General features: G+C 37.3%; 1 protein-coding gene across 12 annotated transcripts in view; it reads right to left on the bottom strand.

The window, feature by feature from the left end:
- The window catches only part of TERB1 (telomere repeat binding bouquet formation protein 1), a 46,869-nt gene that overhangs the window by 8,941 nt on the left and 25,783 nt on the right, over window positions 1-12,145 (bottom strand). For 11 of the 12 annotated variants that reach the window (XM_045047099.1, XM_045047097.1, XM_023245630.2 and 8 more), the window contains exons 11-16: window positions 10,815-10,946; window positions 10,092-10,217; window positions 8,833-8,990; window positions 4,837-5,186; window positions 3,108-3,172; window positions 2,709-2,804 (exon numbers count right to left, since the gene is read on the bottom strand). In XM_045047099.1, the coding sequence (XP_044903034.1) occupies window positions 2,709-2,804; window positions 3,108-3,172; window positions 4,837-5,186; window positions 8,833-8,990; window positions 10,092-10,217; window positions 10,815-10,946 (927 nt within the window). Of the gene's footprint in view, window positions 1-2,708; window positions 2,805-3,107; window positions 3,173-4,836; window positions 5,187-8,832; window positions 8,991-10,091; window positions 10,218-10,814; window positions 10,947-12,145 lie in introns of those variants that run through there. The other variant, XM_045047101.1, reaches the window with a different exon arrangement.

Genomic DNA, 12,145 nt, shown 5'->3' on the forward strand with positions numbered 1-12,145 from the left:
AGAGCCTGACACAGGGCTCGATCCCACAAACTGTGAGCTCATGACCTGAACTGAAATCAAGAGTCAGATGCTTAACAGACTCAACCACCCAGGCGCCACTCATTTATAAAATTTAAACTATTTTGTCATGCCCTTTCAAGTTCACCACAGACCTCCTGGGAGTCTGGGTGGATAGTTTGGGAACTGTGTCTTTAAACTATTGAGAGGAGAGGATTCCACAAAATGGTTATCAACAGTGTAGAGATACTAAAGAGGAGAAGAATTTTTTAAAAAGTCATTGGTTTGGCAGAAAAAAAGAGGCTTCAGATAATCTTTAACATTAAAGTTTAGTAGAATGGCAATAAAAGAAGCCAGATTGCAAGGAACTAAGAAGGAAATTAATACATTGAAAGAGAAAGGAGAAAGAGCAAGTATCTGGTAATGATGAAAGAAAGAGCAGATGAATATTTGAAGGGACAGCAAGTCACATAAAGTATTTAAATTTTTCCTTTTTAAGTTTTAATTTTATTTTATTTTATTTTATTTTATTTTATTTTAAGTAATCTCTACACCCAACGTGGGGCTCAAATCCATGATCCCAAGATCAAGAGTCACATGCTCCTCCAACTGAGCCAGCCAGGCACCTCTAGATTTTTCTCTTTAAGACAAGAAGAAATGAACATAGTTTAAGTGGGGACAAAAGAAGTTAATGGATAGAAAGGTAATGAAGAGAAAGATTTCACAAGTATTAAAATGGGGAAGAAAAAAGAGATGGCATTCAGATTATAGTTAGGTATAGCTAGTTTTAGAGTAATAGAGACAAACTCTACATCCAAGACTAAAGAATAGTGATATTTTGAGCCTAACACGAGCCTCAATTTTGTCCACGTAACAGAGTGTGACACTAAAACAAAGAGGAAATACCAGGGTATGGAGGAGGAAAAGGGATGGATTAAGCGTCCCTTGGATGGATGGAACATTTACAGGGCCCCTGCAGAACAAATAACTAATGGGGCAACTACGTGGATAGAACTAGAGGGTGTTATGCTAAGTGAAATTAGTCGGAGAAAGACAAATATCATATGACTGCACACATATGAGGACTTTAAAACACAAAACAGATGAACATAAGGGAGGGGAAGCAAAAATAACATATAAACTGGGAGGGGTGGGTGTCTGGGTGGCTCAGTCGGTTGAGTGTCCTACTTCAGCCCAGGTCATGATCTCATGCTCTTGAGTTCGAGCCCCACGTCTGGCTCTGTGCTGACAGCTCAGAGCCTGGAGCCTGCTTTGGATTCTCTGTCTCCCTCTCTCTCTGCCCCTCACCTGCTTGCGCTCTGTCTCTCTCTCTCAAAAATAAACATGAAAAAAAATAAAAAATAAAATAAAATAAAAACAGGAGGGGGACAAAAACATAAGAGATTTTTAAATATGGGGAATAAACAGAGGGTTGCTGAAGGGGTTGTGGGAGGGGGGATGGGCTAAATGGGTAAGGGGCAGTAAGGAATCTACTCCTGAAATCAATGTTGCACCATATGCTAACTAACTTGGATGTAAATTAAAAATAAATAAATTATTAATAAAAAATAACTAAAGGGGCATATAATACTAGGAACATTTATATACTAACTACAGACGTAAAAATATTGTTTAACACTTAATGCCTAATGTGTACAGCATTATCCAGAATATACACCCACTGATGCTCTCTGAAAATATACAAAACGTTTACCTTACTCAGAAAAGTTAAACTCATAGATGGTATTAATTGTGACAAAAACAGAATAATAAAGTAATTAAAAAAATGTTAGCTATGGTGATTCAGATAATGAATACTGGAAGCACCGGCTAATGCAGATAAGAGGTATTAATTTGAATGTTTTATGATATTCCAGATTGTTACTTCTCTAATGGAAATGAAGTGGTTTTTTTTAATGTTTGTTTGTTTATTTATTTATTTATTTATTTATTTATTTAAAAAATTTTTTTTCAACATTTTTTATTTATTTTTGGGACAGAGAGAGACAGAGCATGAACGGGGGAGGGGCAGAGAGAGAGGGAGACACAGAATCGGAAACAGCCTCCAGGCTCCGAGCCATCAGCCCAGAGCCCGACGCGGGGCTCAAACTCACGGACCGCGAGATCGTGACCTGGCTGAAGTCGGACGATTAACCGACTGCGCCACCCAGGCGCCCCAATGTTTATTTATTTAAAAAAAAATTTTTTTTTTAACGTTTATTTATTTTTGAGACAGAGAGAGACAGAGCATGAATGGGGGAGGGTCAGAGAGAGAGGGAGACACAGAATCTGAAACAGGCTCCAGGCTCTGAGCGGTCAGCACAGAGCCCGACGCGGGGCTCGAACTCACAGACCGTGAGATCATGACCTGAGCCGAAGTTGGCTGCTCAACCGACTGAGCCACCCAGGCACCCCAATGTTTATTTATTTTTTAAGAGAGAAAGTGAGAGTGTGCGTGTGTGCAGGCAACAGAAAGGAGACAGGATCTGAAGCAGGCTCCACACTGACAGCAGAGAGCCTGATGTGGGGCTCAAACTCATGAACCACTAGAACATGACCTGAGCTGAAGTCAGATGCTTAACCGACTGAGCCACCCAGGTGATCCTAAAGGCAATGAAGTTTAAATCACACAGGCAGAATTATTGTAAAGTCTAGTTAACTAATATCATATAAAGTTTTAATTACAAAATAACTGTGTAAAAAATATTTACCTGAGCATCTATACTTTAACATTTTAGAATGACTGTCAGTTGCTAGAAAAGTGATGACTTCTTTATTTATTATATCTGAACATAATGTAAATGGATCTGGAAAAAAATTGCAATATTTAAGATTCTTTTGATTAATGAAAAGGACCTGACATTTACATGATATATTAATTCTCAAGATTTTCATAAACTTTAGTACAGTACTACATATTCAGTCATCTTGTTGGATAAACAGAAAGGTTCTGGAAGTCAATGACAGGTGATTAAAGTATTTACACCAGAAAGGAGTCAAAAGTGTGGCTTATATGTTAGAGGGCAAATATACCAATTACAGTTTTAGCTGTATTAGTCACCTAAATATGTTTTCTTAAAAAATCAAAGAAGAAATATTTTTAATCATACCTGTTACTGGTAACTCCTGCTTTCTATTTTTGACAACAGGAATTGGAGGTTTAAAAACATGGTCACTAAAACAAAACAGACACCAGAAATTAAAAGTAAACATACTGCTCAGTGTGTGCACAAATGTTCTGTAAGCAGTGGTGTGATTCTGGGTGTTTGGCAGGCAGGAGATGGGACCAGGATCTACCAAAGTCTATCAAATTCTGCCAAAGTAGCGTCTGTAATGGTTATAGCCTCCTTTCTAAAAGTGGAGCTAAATAAGATTCCAAAAGGCAGTAATACTGATGCCAACAGAAACACAGGGAAAAAGTTATAAAAGAGAAAAACATAGGGTGCCTGTCTGGCTCAGTTGGAAGAAGAACATGCGACTCTTGATCTTGGGGTCACGGGTTCGAGCCCCATGTTGGGTGGAGAGATTACTTAAATAAACAAGCAAACAAACGTAAAAAAAAAAAAAAAAAAGGAGAGAACAAAAGCAATGGGACAGAAAGCAAGAGAGCTGGCCCAAGGGCATATTTCAATGCTTTCCAATTCCACATCCCTGAGAAATCAGGTTAAAATTAACATCAAGAATGGTTTTATAGGGGCGCCTGGGTGGCGCAGTCGGTTAAGCGTCCGACTTCAGCCAGGTCACGATCTCGCGGTCCGTGAGTTCAAGCCCCGCGTCAGGCTCTGGGCTGATGGCTCAGAGCCTGGAGCCTGTTTCCGATTCTGTGTCTCCCTCTCTCTCTGGCCCTCCCCCGTTCATGTTCTGTATCTCTCTATCCCCAAAATAAAATAAACGTTGAAAAAAAAAAATTAAAAAAAAAAAAAAAAGAATGGTTTTATAAAGGAAAAAAAGGAGTGGTGATGATGTAATCCATCTCCCTAATATTCCGTTTACATTGCAACCTTCCCAGAATATAGCAGCAATACTCTTCAGTTTCCCTACTAGCTCAGTATCCATCAGAGGAGAGAACACAAGTAAATTTTTAAGAAAAGCTACATCTTGGGGCGCTCGGGTGGCGCAGTCGGTTGAGCGTCCGACTTCAGCCAGGTCACGATCTCGCGGTCCATGAGTTCGAGCCCCGCGTCGGGCTCTGGGCTGATGGCTCAGAGCCTGGAGCCTGTTTCCGATTCTGTGTCTCCCTCTCTCTCTGGCCCTCCCCCGTTCATGCTCTGTCTCTCTCTGTCCCAAAAATAAATAAACGTTGAAAAAAAAAATTTTTTTTTAAATTAAAAAGAAAAGCTACATCTCAGGTCTAGCCCCACAGGCTATCTGAGGGAGCAAGGTCATGAACTGGAGGTGAGGTGAAAGGAACAAATGAAAAGGTAATCCTGATCCATATTTTCATCACACACTACTCCTTTTTATCAAATTAAATTTACAAACTGGTTTTTGCTACATTGCCGATGGATTATTAATGCATGTGTTGTTACTTCAGGTATAGGGTTTCAGGTTAAGTTCTCTGAGTATCCTTTCTAAAATGCAAATCTGATGTCACACAATTTAAAATTGTCAATGGCTCCCTACGCCCTATGAGTGAAAACCAAAAATCCTGACTGTGACATGCAAGGCCCTAGATGAACTGGCTCATACCTCCCCATCCAAACTCCATTCCCAACATTTCCATTTAGGCTCCTCCCAAGGCCATTTTTTATCATTTCTATATCCCAGGGCTTAATAACATAGTACTACAAAAAAAAAATACTTGAATAAATAAAGTTAGAAACAATTATTAAACTATACCTTGATTGAGAAACAGAATTCTTTTTTTCATAATTTGTTCTTTCATGTAAGTTTTGACTATAGCTTGAATCGGCTTTATATAAAGTTTTATTTTGTCCACTCTCCTTATAACAAGCATCAACTGGATTTGTACTCTTTAACAGGGTCTTCATTTGGCGATCATTTGTACATGCTGTAGTTAGAATTCCATGGGATTTACAACTCGGAAGCTTTCTAGACTGGCTTTCATCCTTATCTTCTGCTTCAGGGCCTCTGCCAATACTATCTCCATGGAGGTGTTTCAATGTATTTTGAATATTTATATTCATAGATGAAACATTATCCTTGTATTTTTCTCCTTGTATTTTTTCCTATAATGTAAAAATGACAAGTAAATAATTTCAAGATAATCCATTTGTTTTATAATCCAATTTATACTTTCTTTAAATAATATAGGAAAAGTTCATGATTGTCAACAGAATATACATAATAAAAGGGACAGTTTACATTAACAGGAAAGGGGAATTTATTTAGTAAATGAACTGGGGACAACTGGGTAGCCATCTGGGGAAAAATAAATTGGATCCATATCTCACAATTTATACAAAAACAAAGTCAAAATGAGGGGAGCCTGGTGGCTCAGTAGGGTAAGCATTCAACTCTTGATTTTGGCTCAGGTTATGATCTCACAGTTCGTGAGTTTGAGCCCCATATCAGACTCTGTGCTGACAGTGTGAAGCCTGCTTGGGATTCTCTCTCTCCCTCGCTCTCTGTCCTTACCCCATTCATGCTCTCTCTCTCAAAATAAATAAACTTAAAAAAAGTCAAAATGAGCTAAATATTGATATATAAAAAACTGAACTTGTGTGTATATATATGTATATACACACACATATATGTGTGTGTGTGTGCATGTGTGTTTTTTTTTAATGTTTATTTTTGAACTAGAGACGGCGTGAGTGGGGAAGAGACAGAGAGAGACAGAAGATCCGAAGTGGGCTCTGCACTGAGAGTAGAGAGCCCAATGTGGGAATCAAATTCATGAACCACAAGGTCATGACCTGAGCTGAAGTCAGACACTTAACTGACTCAGCCACCCAGGTGCCCCAGAAATTGTATATATTTTAAAAGAAGACATAATATTTTAACATTCCTGAGGGGAAGAAGGTCTTTCTAAATATCACACAGAATCAATAAATCATGAAGAAAAGAAACTAATATAGTTGACCCCATGAAAAATTTTTTTCAAAGCTCTAGTATAGACCAAGAATAATATGGGTGGCTGGGGCGGTTGTGGGGAGGGCGGACTCAGAAGAAAAAAAGGTCAGAAGCAAACCAAATGATTATCAAAACATCTAGAAAGAATATGTATAAGTCATGTCTTGGGGTATGATTTTTCTATCAACATTTATGAAAAGCTACTATAATGAAATACGAAGATCAACAATAGTATAGAGAAATAGGAAAACGAGATGAACAGTTAATGGGAAAGGAAACATAAATAGCTCCTAAACTTATGAAAAAAATGCCCCATCCCACATGCAATAAGAGAAATGCACAATAAAGCTACACTGAGACAGCATTCATCTAGGACACCGGCAAAAATTGAAAGGGTATACACTCTCATAACTTACAGGTGAGAGCATAAATTGCACAACTTCTATGGAGAAACAATTTGACAGGATTGTTCATAATAAAACTTGCACATCTTTACAAAAAATTCCTATAGATAGGGGAACCTTGGTGGTTCAGTTTGTTAAGCGTCTGACTCTTAATTCTGGATCAGGTCAAGAGCTCACAGTTCGTGGAATCAAGCTCTGTGTCAGGCTCTTGCTGACAGCAAGGAGCCTGCTTGGGATTCTCTCTCTCCCTCCCTCTCTCTGCCCCTCCCCTGCTCACACATATACACACACATGGCTGGGAATGGAGAATGCAAGGAAATACCTAAAGGGTACAGAGTTCCTTTCTGAGATGATAAAAATATTGTAAATGACTACAGTTGCACATACTGTAAATATACTAAACACTACTGAATTGTACACTTTAAATGGGCAAATGGTATGGTGTGTGAATAACATCTCAATAAAGCTTTTTTAAAAAAGATTAAATACTAATATAAACATGCATAAACCTTGAAAACATTATTCTAAATGAAAGAAGCCAGTCACAAAAGACCATGTGCTCTATGATTCAATTTATATAAAAAGTACAGAATAGGCAAATATATAGACACAGAAAATAGTTTAGTGGTTGCCTAGGCTGGGAAGGTGGGAAGAATGGATGGGGAAATAGGGAGGGTGACTGCTAAAAGGTATGGGGTTTTTTGGGGGGTGTGATAAAAATGTTCTAAGATTGATTGTGGTAATGGCTGCACAATTCTGTGGGTATACTAAAAGCCAATGAAATGTACACTTTAAACAAGTCAACTGTATGGAATGTGATTTACATCTTAGTAAGGTGGTTACAAATATATATATTTACCACCTGGGTGGCTCAGTCGCTTAAGCGTCTCTTAATTTCAGCTCAGGTCATAATTTCATGGTTCATGAGTTCGAGCTCTACATTGGGCTCTGCAGTGACAGCATGGAGCCTGCTTGGAATTCTGTCTCCTTCTCTCTCTGCCCCTACACTGCTCGCTCTCTCTCAAAAGAAATAAAAATAAACAAAAAAAAAATTTTAGTGTTTTATTTATTTTTGAGAGAGACACACACACATAGCATGAGCAGAAGAGGGGCAGAGAGAGAGGGAGACACACAATCGAAAGTAGGCTCCATCCAGGCTCTGAGCTGTCAGCACAGAGCCTGATGCAGGGCTCAAACTCACGAACCACAAGATCATGACCTTAGCCAAAGTTGGACACTCAATCAAATGAGCCACCCAGGCTCTCCAATAAAAATAAACTTAACAACAACAAAATATATTATATATATTTTTATTATATATATATTTATATATGTTTATATATATTTTACATATATATATATAAAGCATATGGTAGCAAGACATTTACTCTAGAGTTGTTTACACTTGTGAGAGATTGAATATAATCTAAATGTCTCTCAATTAAGTACTAGTTAAATAAATTTATAATAATCTTTAATATTGAATACGACTCAGTCATTTAAAAGAATGAAATTATTATACTATTTTACTAAGTTGAGCACTATGCTTTTATTTTTAAAAATACACGCACAAAGGAGCACCTGGGTGGTTCAGTTGGTTGAGCATCCAACTTCAGCTCAGGTCACGATCTCCTGGCTCGTGAGTTTGAGCCCTGCATGGAGCTCTCTGCTATCAGCACAGAGTCCACTTCGGATCCTCTGTCCCCCATTTTCTCTGTACCCCTTCTGCTTGTTCTCTCTCTCTCTCTCAAAAATAAATAAACATTTAAAAAAAATTTTGAGAGACACAGCACGAGTGAGCGAGGGGTAGAGAGAGAGAGGGAGAGAGAATCTCACGAGGTGCAGAGAGAGAGGGAGAGAGACTGCAGAGCCCAAAGCAGGGCTTGAGCTCACACATGCGGGACTAGAACTCAAAAACCAAAAGATCATGACCTGAGACAAAGACGGGTGCTCAACCGACTGAACCACCCAGGCGCCCCATCAAAAATAAACATTTTTTAAAAGTACACACACACAAAGACACAAATTGTACATACATAAAAAAATATAGAAACATGTATATGTGTGTATATATACATACATACATATACATATATAAGAGAGAGAGATTACTTCTCCATCCTTTCTCTTTCTTGAACCCTTATTATACAGATGTTAGATCTCTATCTTCCGTGTCTCTTATTTTTTCAGTCATCATTTCCATTTCTTAAAAATCTTTTCTTTCTGTGCTCAAAGATGGTTACTCAAGTATCACTACTTAATTTTGAATTTAAAACCAATAAAACTTAAAAAATAACTTAGCAGGAAAAATATTTTACCCTCTAACCTCTACTGAAAAAACAAAACAAAAAACCTTGAAAAAAGTTCTATATTCTTTGAAACAAAAAAACCCCACCTCATTTCCTTCTCTTTCAAGCTGTTCTATTCTGTGTACAATTTCCTTTGCTTTCTTCCAGTACTCTTCAAGATTCTTCTCTTTCATATTTATGTCTTCTAATTGTTTTTCATTCTCATCAAAAGAATATTCTCCTAGACTTAGACATAATTTTTCAGCTTCATAATATGGGAAAAAATAGTTAATTTATCCATTACTGGAAATTTTTTTTTACACTTTAAACGTAATTTTAATACTAAATACAGACAACCTCATGCCCCACACCCCCTTCTCTAAATTTGGCCCATCTAGACTAAATTAACTGTCTAAATGGTATAGAAAATAAACACAAAGCAAGTGCTAGGCAGAGGCCCAAGCCCCAGTCATAAATTAGACTTTAATCTGCAGAGTTATAGGAGAAAGAATATCATGAAAATATGTTATGCCAGATACATGAACACCCTCAGGTATATGGATACTGGTTTTAAAGTAGTTTTTTTTCAACAGCTTTCATAGAGTGGTTCCTTCCTATAATCTTTTAAGTTTTCTTTTTGCATTTTGCAGCAGCAATTTTTCTTCCATGAAGACTAATTCAATGGCCATTAATCCTTCAATGCATGCTCCCTCCTAACACAGGGTCTTTGTGCCTCACTGTTGCTCATACCTGAGACATTTGCCATAACAAATTCCCTTCTTTTCACCTAGTTAATGCTATATATTCAGATCTCAGCTCAAGAATCACTTCTTCCAAAGCCTTTTCTGCTCGAAGTCTAAAACACAGTCTTTTGTTCTATGCTCTCTAAGCTCTATTGCTCCATCCATTCCTAGCCCTTAGGTTAATATATAACAATTCATTCGTCTTTGAGATTATTAATGACTACATGTTTATCTAGTTAAACTAAGCTCTATGAGTGCAGACTGTTGTTTCTTAATCATTGTATCCCTAAAACCTAGCAGAGTGCCTGGCAAATAAAAGGCACTCAGTTTTTAAAATAAATGAAATGTACTTTATAATTTAACCATAAGTTACCTGTAGACCTCAAGTTTAAGTCCTACAACTAAATTTGTCCACAATGCATAAAATAAGTAAATTCTCTATATTGTTGCTCTCTTCCAGATAGATTTTTAATATGATGAAACACTCTAGTCATGTCCAAATCATATACTCTGCTTTTCAAATGTACGAAGAGCCTGGGGAACTTAAGGGGTTTGGCTCATTCAGCAGATACAAATTCCCTTTCATAAACTTTGGTATTTTTTTAAAGTAACAATATACTTACTAATTTTTTTGCAATTGTGAAGCACAAAAGTGGCAGCTTTGTTTAGTTCCTCACTCTGTGATTCAGTTAAGGCTTGTATCATGAGTGGAAGCCCATTGTTTTTAAAAAGGTCATACTGATTTTCCTCTGGAAAATATATCAAAAATGAGAGTAGAAGATAGTAAATCCTAAGCAAGAGACAGCAAAGCAAGGAGAATGGAAAAGTGGAGCAGGGAGCAAAGAGGAGAGAAGAGATTGCAAGGAGAGAGAGCGAGGAATGTAGAGAGGGTTGGAAAAGAGGAAAATGGACAGAGAGAGAGCAGGAGAAGATTGGAAAGAGGGAGGAAAATGGAAGAGGAGGAGAAAAAAGAGAGTGATAAGTAGAGAAAGAAAGATAGGACTTTCAAAGGTTTTCAGTAAGGGAGAACAGGATTGGATCTGTGCAGCAGTGTAAGAGTGGATTGAAAAATGGAGATACGAGAGAGGGAACACAAGGAGACATCTATTCCAATAACATTGGTGAAAGATGTTGAGGGGCTAAGGGCCTAAACTGGAACTGGGCAGAAAGGGATAAGAAAGAGTATGGATGAAGAAGGATGAAGAGCAAAATGACTAGCTTGGGGCCTGAATGACTTGGAGAAAGGCAGTACTTTTAAGCCTTTCACATGAAAATGAGGGAAAAAAACAAAAGTGGATTTCCACTCCACTGTTCTAATAAGCACACTGAATAAATTTAATACTTACCACAATCCTCTGTGCAATGACCAAGAGTAAGTATGATGCTAAATTTTTCTCCTGAATCCAGACTTTCATGAAGCAGTAATGTCAGAAGTTTTGAAACAATCTGATACTTGGATAGTATTACTCCAAAAGTAGCTATTAGTATAAAATAGAGGGAAAAAAGTATAAGCTTCAAACTCATAACTATATATATATATATATATATATATATATATATATATATATATATATATATATACTATATGTCAGATCTTATCCTGGGAGAATGATCTCATAACTATATAATATCTAATATTCATAGCTCATATAATATCTAATATGTGTATGTGTATGTGTATATAAATAAATACATTGTAATAATATGGTGATTTACATAGTCCTCATTAATCTCACTTCCCAAGATAGGGACAGTTTACTAAAGCCTATTTTATGAAGAATGGTTTCTTCTCAATTATCCTGCATAATGCTGTGAGTATAAAGTAATAATACTACCTTCCTAAAAGCTGAATATGCTTACTCTCACCTTATACACCTGTTCTTATCTAGATGGACTACAGACCTTCCTATGTAACTAACTCCTGCCCGTAACTGAAATACATTATTAACTGCCATGGTTCTAATGTTAATGACACAGTGAAGCATCCCTGAAGCTGTCACAGTGAGATATAACAAAATTCAAGAAGCTGCCATTTTGTTATACTTCTCCTAACAGCATTTTTAACAGAGTTCACCCAGTGTCTAACAATATTGATATCAATAGTAAGGTTGTAAATTCTTCAAGGTACTAGGTCTTAATCATTTTTGTGTCTCTAGAGCTCACTAAGAGCCCAGCCCATAGCAGGTCCTTAAAAGCTGATCTTTGGGAATGCAAGCTGGTGCAGCCACTCTGGAAAACAGTATGGAGTTTCCTCAAAAAAACTAAAAATAGAACTACCCTATGACCCAGCAATTGCACTACTAGGCATATATCCAAGGGATACAGGTGTGCTGTTTCAAAGGGACACATGCACCCCCATGTTTATAGCAGCACTATCAACAATAGCCAAAGTATGGGAAGAGCCCAATGTCCATCGATGGATGAATGGATAAAGAAGATGTGGTATATATGTACAATGGAGTATTACTTGGCAATCAAAAAGAATGAAATGTTGCCATTTGCAACTACGTGGATGGAATTGGAGGGCATCATGCTAAGTGAAATTAGTCAGAGAAAGACAAAAATCATATGATTTCACTCACATGAGGACTTTAAGAGACAAAACAGATGAACATAAGGGAAGGGAAACAAAAATAATATAAAAACAGGGAGGGGGACAAAACAGAAGAGACTCATA

This window comes from Felis catus, chromosome E2 (assembly GCF_018350175.1).
Source record: "Felis catus isolate Fca126 chromosome E2, F.catus_Fca126_mat1.0, whole genome shotgun sequence".
Lineage (NCBI taxonomy): Eukaryota > Metazoa > Chordata > Mammalia > Carnivora > Felidae > Felis > Felis catus.